The 13523-nt window shown below is 43.7% G+C and overlaps 1 protein-coding gene across 1 annotated transcript in view; it reads right to left on the bottom strand.

Moving 5' to 3' along the window:
• The window catches only part of cadm3 (cell adhesion molecule 3), a 79844-nt gene extending 73639 nt beyond the window's left edge, over positions 1-6205 (bottom strand). The window contains exons 1-5 of the mRNA XM_085804415.1: positions 5243-6205; positions 5024-5140; positions 3980-4138; positions 3166-3238; positions 1448-1594 (exon numbers count right to left, since the gene is read on the bottom strand). Of these exons, the coding sequence (XP_085660541.1) occupies positions 1448-1594; positions 3166-3238; positions 3980-4138; positions 5024-5140; positions 5243-6205 (1459 nt within the window). The remainder of the gene's footprint in view (positions 1-1447; positions 1595-3165; positions 3239-3979; positions 4139-5023; positions 5141-5242) is intronic.
• Between the last annotated feature and the right edge of the window lie 7318 nt (positions 6206-13523).

Below are 13523 nucleotides of genomic sequence, written 5' to 3'. Positions count from 1 at the left end.
TGAGGTGCCAAGCCGGCCGCCCCACCCTGCCACTGGGAGAGCACTACGAGAGAGAGAAAAGAGAGTGAGGAGGAGGAGAAGGAGGAGGAGGAGGACAGTGTGCATGGGGTTCAAGCTCGGAGAAAAGGGCAGCAGCATCAGTGCTGACAAAAGAAAAAGAATAATGATTTGCCGGGAAAAGAAAGACAGAGGAGAGAGAGAGGAGAGGTGGTGAAAAAGAGAGACAGAGAGAAAAGAGCACAGAGGAGAAACAGAGAGAACGAGGAGAGAAGAGAAGAGAAGAGAAGTGAGGTGAGGTGAGTGAAGGACGTGGCAGAAATAAGCATATATAGATAGATGAGAGCAATGAGGGGAGATGACAGGGTGACTTAGAGAAGGGGACAGAAAAGAGCGGAAAGGCAGAAAAAACAACGAGAGCGTGATGGAGGGAAGTAGAGCAGAGTAGAAAAGACAAGAGAGAGAGAGAGAGAGAGAGAAAGTCAAAGAGGAGACGACAGAGGGAGGGATGGATGGATGGAGAGATCAGAGAGAGGAAAGAGGGGATTCTGGCAGACGAGTCGAGGTGGAGAGAAAGAGAAAGAGAGGAAGCTGATAAGAGTTAAAGGGATAAGCCCGGATTTTTTTTTTTTTTTTTTTTGATTCTCTGACTCATTCTCAGTACAATGAGCAGCCCAGAGTTATTATCGCTCTCTCTAATCGCTGCTTCCTTCTCTCTCTCCGTACGTTCAGGCCTGGAGTGGCCTCTGTCTGAGGTGACTCTATTATAACTAACATACCACCTTAAATCCAGCCACCTTTAAAAACACTAGGCAATCAGAAATTAGACACATTTAAGGTATTACGTGCTTTGGACAATGTCCTTTTAATGACTTTCAGCGATGTGTTACATCCCAGTACATATGAACATTGCAGGATTACCCATAATGCAAGAGGGCCCTGAATCCTTTATTCACTATGTGTTTAGTTTAGTTTAGTTTCAGTTTATTTCAGACATGTTAAAAGAAATAATGGACAGACATAACAAATAAATAACAACACATGAAAAAAAATAAATAATTGAAAATGAAGATAATTTGTTTTGGGAGTTTTTTTCATATCCGAAAAGGAGTGGTAAGAAGTAAAACTCATTTACTCCCACCCCCTATTCTAAATTAGCTATCAAACTTCCTTGTCATTATAATCTATAAACAATAAGTTCATTTATATCAAATCAAATCAAATCAATCTTTATTTATAGAGCACCTTTCATACATGGAAAATGCAACACAAAGTGCTTTACACACATAGAAAATAAAACAATTACAAGTAAAAACCCCTCCCTCCCACACTCCATACTACACACACACACACACACACACACACACACACACACACTCTCACTACTGACGCTAGGGAGACATGGCATGACACTGAGGATTGAGGAAGCGCTATCTTTGGGGCCGTCCACACTGAGAGGAGTCGCAGGCCGTGCCACAGGGGGCACCAGCGCCCAGGCCCCCCGACCCCGACAGACCACAGCCAGCGGAGCCGAAGGGACCCAGGGACAGCGCCCCCAGCAGCAGCCCAGACACAGCTCCCAGTGTGGAAGACCCCCCTGAGGAAACACTGGAGTTAAAAACTAAAAACATAAGATAGGATAAAAACCCTGAAAAAATAAGTTAACAGGGTAAACAGTTTAAAAAGGATAAAAAGTAAATAAACAAATAAATAAATAAAAATATGTAAGATAATAAATAAAATAAGTAAAACAAGTAAAATTATTTAAGGTTAATAACAACTTTAAAAGCCAGATAGAAGCAGAAACATAAAATAAGATAGAACCATGAGAAGAATTTAAAATCTAGTTAAAAGCCTGACTAAAAAGGTGTGTTTTTAACCTTCCCTTAAAAATATCAACTGTCTCTGCGGCCCTGAGGCTCTCCGGCAGGCTGTTCCACAGGTGGGGGCCATAATAGCTAAATGCCGCCTCACCATGGGTTTTGGTTCTGGGTTTTGGTATGGATAAAAGGCCGGTGCCGGAGGACCTCAGGGTCCGCGAGGGTTGATATGGTAAAAGCAGGTCAGATAAATAAGAGGGCGCAAGGCCGTTAAGACATTTAAAAACTATTAAAAGGACCTTAAAATCGATCCTGAAGCGTACGGGGAGCCAATGCAGCGACTCTAAAACTGGTGTAATATGCTCCCGCCCTCTGGTCCTCGTCAGCACTCGTGCGGCTGAGTTCTGTAATAATTGGAGATTAAAAATACTCTTTTTGGGAAGACCAGAGAGCAGGGCATTGCAATAATCTAATCGACAGGTGATAAAAGCATGCATCAGCACCTCCGTACTGGCCTGAGAGAGAAACGGGCGGACTCTGGCTATGTTTTTAAGATGATAAAAACCTATTTTTGTCATATTTTTGATATGTGGAAGAAAATTCAGCTCAGAGTCAAAAATCACGCCCAGATTTTTTACTGACTGTGTTGGTTTAAGATCCTGTAGTTTTGGTAAAAGTTTCTCTCTCTGGCCTTCAGGACCAATGACTAAAACCTCAGTTTTGTCCTGGTTGAGCTGTAGGAAATTCACTGCCATCCATGACTTGATGTCTAAAATGCAGTTAAAAAGGGCATCAATTGGCCCTGTGTCATCAGGAGACACGGCGATGTACAGTTGCGTATCGTCAGCATAACTATGGAAGCTGATGCCGTGCCTCCTGATGACGTCCCCAAGGGGCAGCATGTACAGATTAAAAAGAAGTGGACCTAAAATTGACCCTTGGGGAACCCCACATCCAATTTCATGGATTTCCGAGGAACATGTATCCATACTTACATAAAAGCATCGGTCTGTGAGATAAGAACAAAACCAGTTAAAAACAGTACCAGAGAGGCCCACCAGGTGTCTAAGCCTATTTAATAAAATGTGATGGTCTACTGTATCAAAAGCAGCGCTTAGATCCAGTAGAACCAACACTGTGAGCTTTTTATTATCTAAATTCCACCTGATGTCGTTTAAAATCTTTAAAAGTGCTGTCTCGGTACTGTGGTATTTCCTAAAACCAGACTGATGCTTTTCTGAAATGTTCTTTCTGTTTAAAAAGTCATTAACTTGGTTAAAAACCAGTTTTTCTAAAACTTTACTTAAAAATGGTAAGTTGGATACAGGTCGGTAGTTATTAAAAATACTTGGATCTAAATTGCTCTTCTTCAGAAGGGGCTTCACCACCGCCGTTTTAAAGGCGGTGGGGAAGACACCCGTCTGAAGAGAGCAATTCATGATGTTTAAAAACTGTTCCTCAAAGAATCCATAAAATGATTTTAAGAGTGATGTGGGAATGGGATCTAAAAGGCAGGTTGTTGGGTTTACTTGGGAGAAAACTCGACCAAGCGTCCTTGCATCAACCAGGGCAAAACTCTCCAGTGTTTCCTCAGGCAAGGACAACAGTTCAGTGTCAACAGATAAAACCTGATGGGATAAAAGGCAGGATCTGATGTCCTTGATTTTGGTTCTGAAGTGGTCTGCAAAGTTCTCACAAAGATCATCTGTTGGTGCCTTAAAAACGTTATTAGAATTAGCACCTGTTAAAACATTAAAAGTGGAGAAGAGGAACCGGGGGTTGTTTTTATTGATGGTGATGAGTTGTGAGAAATGGGAAATTCGTGCCTTTTTGACTGCATTATTGTAAGTTTTGAGTTGTTGACATAAAATCTCGTAATGAATTATCAGTTTACTTTTCCTCCATCTTCTCTCGGCACTCCTGCATTTTCTTTTCAGTTCATTGATTTCATTGTTTTTTCTCCACGGGGGTGTTGGTTTTCTTTTTACTGTTTTAGTTAAAAGTGGAGCTACTGAGTCCAGAGTTGACTTCAGTCTACTGTTAAAATTATCAACGATAAAATCACAAGGTGCAGGTAAAATTTCAGCAGGAGTGCTCTGTAAAATCTCCATAAAATTTGCAGCCACTTCAGAAGTAAGATAGCGCCTCCTCACTGTTCTCACTGGGGCCTCCTCTCGGTTAAAACTGGTGATGCTAAAAAACACACAGTAATGGTCAGACACAGCCAGGTCGACAACAGAGGACACACCGATGGACAGGCCATGGGTTATGACCAGGTCCAGGGTGTGTCCTCTGTTGTGAGTCGGCTGTGCGACGTGCTGCTTAAAATCAAGACAACTTAAAAGATTTAAAAACTCTCTGGATATTGGATCCGAGGTGTCGTCAACGTGTAAATTAAAATCACCAGTTATTAAAATCCTGCTAAAAGAGGTGTGAATAATAGATAAAAGCTCTGAAAATTCACTGATAAAAGAGCTCGAGTAATGGGGTGGTCTGTATACAGTAAGACAAATAATTGGAGGACTGCTAAAAGTAAAGGCATGGTATTCAAATGATGCATAACTGTTAAAAAACACTCCATTTGAGTTAAGTGAATTGTCTATGATTGATGCCGTGCCTCCTCCTCTTCTACCCTCTCTAGTAGAGAATAAAAAATTATAATTTGGTGGGGAAGCCTCAGTGAGAACAGCAGGTGCGTCAGTGCCAAGCCATGTCTCTGTTAAAAGAAGACAGTCTAACTTGTTATCTAAAATCACATCATTCATTAAAAAGGTTCTGTTTAAAAGAGAGCGAACATTAAAAAGTGCCATGTTGATGGTGACAGGTGGCTTGTTGATGGGAGAGGCGGATTGTTGTGTGAGTGATCTGAGATTGTGAAAGTTCACAGAGTGGGTGTGGTAGTGTCTGATGTGGTGATGGTGTGTAATGATAACGGGAATGGGTGAAGTGTTGATGTGCAGAGGTCCAAGTCCGGTATTGAGTGTATGGTGGAAGGTGGAACTGAATGCGTAGGAGCATGGACCAGGGGGACATCAATCGGAGGGGGACAGAGCAGCTGGTGCGGGTTTGGGCTGATTGGCATGCTGTATGCCGTATGCCAGGTTAGCAGCCAGCATGCGGGCACCTGCCCTGTTCAGGTGGAGCCCGTCCGACCCAAAAAGATGTCGCCTCTCCCAGAAAATGTCAAAGTTATTAACGAAGCCTACCTGGTGTGAGCTGCAGACAGAGGAGAGCCAGGTGTTGAGGCTGAGCAGCCTGCTGAAGCTGCCGATCCCTCTGCCGCAGGTGGGGGTGGGGCCGGAGATAAAAACAGTCACCTGGGACTGTGAGACGGAGTTAAAAAGGTGGATAAAATCTTGTTTTAAAAGTTCGGACTGTTGCCTGGCGATGTCGTTTGCCCCTGCGTGGATGATAATCCTTCTTGCCTGCGGATGGGAGCTCAGGATGTCCGGAATTTTCCCGGTGATGTCCGCAACGTTGGCTCCGGGAAACGCCATGGTGAACGCCCCCCTCATGCGGACGTGCCTCACAATCGAGTCCCCGATGACTAGGGTTGTGGGCGCGACCGCTCGGTCCTCAGGGGGGCAAGCCAGCTCAGCCACCCCGCCACCCACACCAGGACCCCGGGTGTGATCCCTCGCCTGGTGGGAAGAACGGGAACGGGATGAGTGCCAGCGCACCGCGTCCTCGACGAGCCGCCTGCGCTGGGATGAGGAGCTGGGCGGCGGAGGCGGACAGCCCCGGGTTTGATGCCCACCTGCTGGAGGGCAGCTCGCCGTGAGTGGAGGGAAGGCTGTGGTGTCTGTCAGCGGGGGGACAACACAGGCAGCAGCAGAGCGGCTGTGGGGACCTCCAGAAGACAGCGTGGGGGAGGCTGAACCGACCTGGTGGTGCAGGGTAGCTGCCTTGCTTCCCCTCGATGGCGAGGGGCCCGCGGGCCTGGGTGGTGGTGCGCCCCCGGGGAGGGAGGCTGTGGACGCCGCGGCGGTCGGAGGAGCCGAGCCCGGACCCCGACCATCACACGGGGCGCCAGCAAGCTGCGACAGAGCCTCATAGTGATTGGAGAGTGGGATTGGAGGCGAGACAGCTCCAGGTGGGGTCCTCTGTCGGCCATGGGTAACCCGAGTCCATGATCGCTGGAGGCGGGGGGTGGAGCAGAAGGACGGCCGCGGGCCGGTGGGATCCCAGGGCACCGTGTCCTGGAGGGCCGCTGACAGCGACGAGATCCGGAGACACTGCTCGTGAGCTACGTCCAGGGACTGCTGGAGCAGGTCCTCTTTCCTTCTCAGCTCCTGGGAAAGTCGGCGAACATCATCTTTCAGGTCAGCAATCTTTTTGTGGGCTTTCCTTAGTTGTTTGTGATCCCCCGGGGACATGGAGGTAGCCATTTAGCTTAACCTAGCTTAGCCTAGCTTGGCTGTAGCTTGTAGGTCCCCGGCTGTCGGTGTATCCAGTAAAAGCAGATAAAATAGCCACTGATCGTCTTAAAAACACACAGTATGGTAACTGTGAGTATAAAAAGACTAAAAGCAACTAAAATCCGCTAAGATACTGGAATAAAAGCCCCTTAAAAACAACTAAAAGTGAGCTAGACGCAGGAGTACTGACACACACGTCTGACAGTCTCCGTCTCTGACTCGATACCTGTTTGCTAATTATAAGTTTATCTAGCTGTGTCAATTGGGGTTGGGAACTAAGTAACCGTAAATTTACCATATCAACAGTGCCAACATGTAGAAAGTCTGAGATGCTGCACGTCCGACCTCGGCCTCAGTCTATTCCTTATCAAACCTCAACCGCCTCGCATTTTGCAGCGCATAAAAACATCATCAGGTTTTTGCAGAGTCACTCAAACACCCGCATTTGTTTTGTTTTGTTTTGTTTTGTTTTTTCTCTCTGGCAGTGTTCGTCATTATTATTACCTCATGTTGTAACCCCCCCGTCTTTTAACAGGGAAGGAAATGTCAGCAATAAAAAAAACAAAAAGTCATCTTGTCAGGATGAAGTCAGCAACTTTGTTTGGCTAAGTAATGTAAGTAAAGTAAGACTGCTGCAGTTTTATTAAACTTTAAATCAGCTTTAGACAGATTTATTGTCACGGAAAAGGTCTGGACTCTGAGTGGACAGGAATGGAGCTGGAGATACTGGAGATCGTTAGCGACGAGGTTAGATAGGAAGAGTTTGGGTTAGGAAGGAAAGGTCAAGGTTAGTTAGGAAGCATCAGCGTTATTCTAAGGGTTCATTAGGAAAGGTCAAGGTTGGTTATGAAGGGTCAGGGTTAGTTAAGAAGCATTAGTGCTACTGTTCGGGTTCGTTAGGAAGGGGTCAAGGTTATTGCCTGGGCTCGTTAGGAAAGGATAGGGTTAATCCAGTTAGGCAGGATGTTGCTTGGGAACTGGGATGACGAGGAGCGACTAAAAAAGAAAACATATGAACACACCGTAACACTTTATAATAAGAACACACTATGAAGCCTTAGTTAAGCAGTAAATACTGAATTCATCATTTATAACACATGAATACTCATTAATATGTAGTTCAAAATGTTTCACTCATCATTGATAAGCACTAACTTTATTTATAAACTGAGTATTCATGCGTTATAAATGAAGAATTTAATGTACGATTCCACCAAAAGAGTGCCATTTCTGTCCCCAGCATATTAAATGTATAAAAACATGTAATAATATAATATAAATTGCATTTAATTAATAAACAAAGCACCATACACATGAATCACTGTAGAAATTAAAGATATATAATTTTGAATTACTATAAAAAGGCTTTCAAAACACTGAAACATAGCCTTTGTTGCATGTCCCCAGAGCCAAACGCTATAGTTTACCACAATGCATAATGAATAAAATCCTTCTAAAATCTTATTTTTTTTGTATATTAGTGTGACTTTATATTATATCTACACTTACATAACATTTTTTTAATTAAAACTTAATTATATTTTGGTTAAAATTCACATTTTAGTCCCGTCTCCAGGTTTTCATGGGAAGACCAAAATTAAATTCTGTAATTTATTTTTCCTGAAATTGAATGATATTGTAGCTGTTTCAGGGTCCGTCACTCTTAAAACTCATTCCTGTTACCTAAATTATCTCTAGACAGTGTTTGTTGATATCAAAGGTAAAATATTCAGTTAAATCCTAAGAATGTGCTCTGTGTGCTCAGGCTATTAGTATAGATGCTATTTGGCTGGATTTCACACAATTGCTGATTTTATGCTAAAAACTCATGGCTGTTACCCTCATTGCTGTTACTCATTCTTCAAAAATGCAATGATAAAAGCAGCAATAAATTAAATAAAGTAGCCTGAGATTGACCACTACTCATTTTGAATGAGTAAATGTGTATATTAAAAAATTCTATACTGAAATGGAATGAAAAATTAAGTTTAATTTTTAAGAGTTACAATGAGCAAATGGCACTCTTTTGGCAGAATGAATAGTGTGTACTTATTATGAAGTGTTACCGAACACACATTTGAAACGCGAGACCTTCACCTTTACGTTAATATCCAACGTGCTTTTTTTTTTTTTTTTTACTTCGTCACTAATCACGCTGTAGAGCATTAGTCAGCTCAGCATAATTACCTCTGTAATCATCTCTGTTTGATGCCCTCCTTGTATTGTAATGCACTTTAAACTGCTTTGGTGATATTGTTCATTTTCCTCACACAGCTGTGCTGCCAACTACAAAAAAACAAGAAGAATGAAACGATTGGACACAGACGGACGGAGATGGAGAGATGTTGTTTGATTTAAGAGAGGAGCCCTTTGCTGCACCAGCATGTGCAAAATAAAAAATACAAACTCACCCACCACAAATCATCATTTGATAAGAAAAAAAAAGGAAACCCGGCTTCATCTGTCCATCTGGACGCACACACACACACACACACACTTACACACACACACTTACAGACACACACACAGGAAGATAAAGAGAGTGAAATCTTTAATGCCTTGGCAAATGCACTGACTGGCCCTGCCAATAGGCCACTTAAAGAAATGAGTAGTCAATTACCAGAAGTCTGCCCTTTTGACTAAGATCACTGGACCCGTTATGGTGGAGCCTCACAACCTGCTCTCTACCTCCCTCCATCCCTCCCTCCCTCCCTCTCTACCTCCATCCCTCTCTCTCTACCTCCCTCCATCCCTCTCTACCTCCCTCCCTCCCTCTCTCCCTCCCTCTCTTTGTACAGACAACACCCATCTTTCAAAACAACAGTAATGAGACAGCTGGAAGAAGTTTCTGATCTGTTCAGGGAAATAAGAGTGTGTTGCAATCAAAGAAACACACACATACACACACACACAAACACACTTATGTGAGCATGAAATGAATGTGCACACTGGGTGATAATTTAATGTCATAGTTTGTCTTTCAGCTGCAATAATCATATTATGGCGTTTCTGTTTCACCACATTCTCTTATCTAGATTAATGACTCTGAACAAACCCTGATTAAAAAACACAGCAACAACAATTCATTTACTGAAGTTTCCGTTCGACACGTGTTGATGTGTTTTTGTGTTTGATGTGAGACATAAGAGCAGAACACATCCCATCCCATTGATTTTTACACTATCCGCCGCATCACGATGCTCTGACATCTTAACACAGTGATAGTGGAAACAACAGACGACAAAAACGACAAGACAACGTGGCTGAAAATGTTGCAACAGTTTTTTGCGAAACCACTGTTTTTTCTGTCGGAGACACTGTGCACAAAGTTAAGGTCGAGTTCTTGGACTCCACTTAGTGTCTGACATCAGTGCTGCGACCTGGCTAACGATCCACAGGGTGAATGGAAGTAAATCCACATCCAAAGTCTTGTGCAAAGTCTCTAAAGCAACTTTGTTTTTGTATTTTCTCACTAAAACTCAGCAGTAAATGTGATTAAATAGACAGAACAGAGTGGATGTGCTATTAAAAGCTGCAGAAATGAACTATGTTGAGTTTTATAAGCTCCTAACCAGGACGTCTGGCTCTGCCTATGTTGTTTTTGTTTGATTGGCTGATGCTGGTTATGAAAAAATGCCATCAATCACTAATAGATACTGTGATATTGTTGTTCCTGTGATGCACACACACACACACACACACAGACACACACAGACACACACACACACTCCACAGGCAGCGTGTACGTGAACACACCAAACACTCGTCTGCAGCTTTTCTCGTCTTATCGTGCTTCACTCTACCAGCCACATTCACTCAGCACTTTCTCTTTCTATCACACTCACACAGATGACACGTGCCCTCTCTCCCTCTCTCTCTCTCTCACACACACACACACACACCCCTCACACACACATTCGACATGCACGCTGCCAGAGCCGGGGATCGAACCACCGACCGTCCTCTCTGATAAGCAGTCGACCCCGCTCGACCTCCAGAGACGCAGCTGTCGGTACAAAAACGGCCGACATAGAGATGCAAGAGGAGTCGCCACCTTTCAGCTGCATGAACCCACATGTACACACACACACACACACACACACACACACACACACACACACACACACACACACAGACACACACACACAGCTCATAAACCCGTCTGATAACAGCAGGGTCTTATACACCAGGCACAAGAAGGATAGGGCTCTGGATGGCCTGGGAAAGGCCAAGATTAGAAAAAGGGGAAGAGTCCTACAGCTTCAGCAGAAGAGAGAGGAGGGAAGAGAGAGAGTAAGAGATGGAGAGAGAGAAAGAGAGAGAGAGAGAGAGAGAGAGAGAAGGGGAGAGAGAGGCTGAGCCAGTGAGCCAAGGGTGACGAGGGAAGATATGCTTCAAATTAAATCATTTGGAACAAAAGAGGATTGTTGCCAAGCAACCCAGCCAGAACAGGGTTACCAGGGCAACCGAGGTGACCCGAAGCTTGACCTAAGAAATGGAGTCGCCCTTATCGTTCATCGGCACCCACACAGACACACACACACACACACCTGCACCCCTCTCTCTCTCTCTCTCTCTCTCCGTCTTTCTCTTTCGCTTCTCAGGTCCGAACGACAAACACAAACAGACGGCGGGTCTCTATCTCTATCTCTTTCTATCTCTCTGTCTCTCTCTTTCTATCTCTCCATCTCTCTCCTCGTCTCTCACGGAAAACAACACAAAGTGAAATGTCATGGTGTAACTCCAGCAGGAACAACAGGGCTTTCAATCAAGAGGAGGTCAGCGCCAAAATGGAGGAGTGGGGTCGAGGTCGCGCGGCTAATGGACGACGATGTTTCGCCCCAAAATCAACAGCAGCAGCAGCGAGAGAGTGGAGCTCCGAGTCCGACACGTCGACAGTCTGACGACGTCCAAGATGAGCTCCTAAAATAAATAAATAGCCTGGAGCTGTGTTTTTCAGCTCTGTCAGGACACAAACACTGTTTCTCAGAGCACAAACAGTTCCCAGATTCTGTGTTTTAAGGAACATTTGAGAGTTTGAATGAAGCCTAACGATGATTTTATCACTTCAGCATCTGTATCAGAGGCGTGGGCTCAGTCTCACAAACAAACAGGACTTTTCATTATGTTGTATAGATGCTGGTGCAAAGAGGAAGAACAGAAATGTGCAAAAAAAAGAAAAAAGAAAAAAAAAGGCTTTTAAATACTCAACCAGAGCCATTTAGGAAATTGAATGTGTATAATAACTGTTTTTGTTATTTCTTATCGTTAGGATGCTGTGACACTCGTATTGAAGTCCAGCGACCCCTCTGTTGACCTCTTGGCCTCGTCGCTCTTTAAAAAAGAGATTTTCATTCTCAGCGAGGCTTTTATCTGGTCAGCGCTGTCGACTGCCGCTTCTTCTCATTCATATTTAGATAAATAGATAAAAAACTCAGCACAGTAACAGATCAAAGAGTAAAAGAAAAGGAAACATCAACATGTTGATATCCAGTGGAGCTCTGCTGCTGAGTCACTGATGCATTACAACTATTTATTCATATCCAGGTCGTTTTAAATTACAAGTTTGGTTAAAGGAATAGTTCACTAAAAAATGAAATTCATTCATTAGTGACTCACCCTCATGCTGATGAATACTCCGGAGTAGTTTTTTATTCCTCAAAGTGCATCTGGAGACCTGGGAGGCCGGTTCCTAGTCCAACAAAATCCTTATAGGGCACGACACAAAAACATCCATAAAACTACACAAAAACCTAGTAATCTTCCTCCACACTGCTCGTCTGCTGCAATCCAAGTGTCCTGAAGAGATATAGTCCAGAGTTTACTCGAAATTACGTAATTTAGGACATTTTTACAGCCTAAACAGTCCTGTATTGAATTTGCCTGGTGCGTGTGAACATGAGAGTGCAATACAGGACAGTTTAGGCTGTAAAAATGTCCTAAATGACGTAATTTCGGGTAAACTCTGGACTATCTCCCTTCAGGACACTTGGATTGCAGTGGACGAGCAGTAAGGAGGAATATTACAAGGTTTTTGTGTAGTTTTATGGACCTTTTTGTCTCTGGCCCTATTGACTCTCATATAAAGTTTTCTTTGGACTATAGGAACCGACCTCCCAGAATTTCATTTTTTGGTGAACTATTCCTTTAAAACCATTAAAAACCAACTCTGGACTGATGCTGATCCGCTCACTGATATTTATACATGACATCAGTCAATCAAACATTTGCACCGTCTTCATCTAACGTGACTTTACTCGAAAACTCGGTGTGCAAAACCCTCACACACACTTTATCTGTGTAATTAGTATTTGAAATATGGTTCGGCCACTTGATGCATTTATTCATTAATAAAAAAAAGAGAGAGCGATGAGAGGAAATAAGGAGAGAAAGCAGAAATAGATGGGGAGCTGTAATATCACTGGTTTCATGATGCAGGATGCAGAGGTTCGTGTCAGCACTTTAAACTCATTTAAAAAACATTTTGAAAACATAAACTTTGCATTGCAGCTGGATCTCTTATCGCTGCACTCCTCTCGTATCGCCACCATCTCTGCTTCTCTGTGGGGGCTATTTCCTGCTACTTATGCAGCAGCAGCAGCAGCAGCAGCAGCGATACCCACAGATGCAAAACATCTGTGAGATAAGATAAATGCGGAAGATGATCTTTATAAAGACAGATCTTTTTCTTTTTTTGTTGTTGTACATATGGTAAAAAGCTTTAAGCCGTCATCCTTCAAACAGTCAAATCCTCCACCCAGATCTGCAACCTCCTCCTGACCCTACACCTTTGCAAAGTTCAGTGTGAGGGGGCCGTGCATATGACAACTTTTGTAATTTTTCTTTTTTTATATTTACTTTACCAAAAATAAACAGTCCAAGCAGCAGGTGTGCTGAAGCAGGAGAGTGGGCAGGGGTTGAACTCTTCCCACTGCTCCTTGCATCACTTTTCGTGACTGCAAAACACACGCGGCGCAACACCCCGGATGCCCTTGAGGAGAGAGACCGTCCAGAGAGAGAGAGAGAGAGCGCTGCTGTTATTCCTTTATTTGTACAAAATCCTCTAGTGTCGACAACTACAAAAGCCCCGGGGGGAGACACACAGGGGAGCTGAGGGGAGGCAGAGCCAGGAGAAGGCATTATTAACACTCTTTACCTTTAAAAAAAAGCCGTTTGAATTTCCCTATGGAACCATCATTGTATATTTTGGGTATAATTCCTGATACTATGACAGACAAGAGATCTAAATATCTGCTAAGAGTCCTGCTGCTGGTAGCAACAAAGACCA

Source organism: Trachurus japonicus, chromosome 17 (genome assembly GCF_045865225.1).
Source record: "Trachurus japonicus isolate A0001 chromosome 17, Traja_1.0".
NCBI lineage: Eukaryota > Metazoa > Chordata > Actinopteri > Carangiformes > Carangidae > Trachurus > Trachurus japonicus.
The sequence above is the reverse complement of the archived record's forward strand: the minus strand, read 5'-3'. Positions and strand labels throughout refer to the sequence as shown.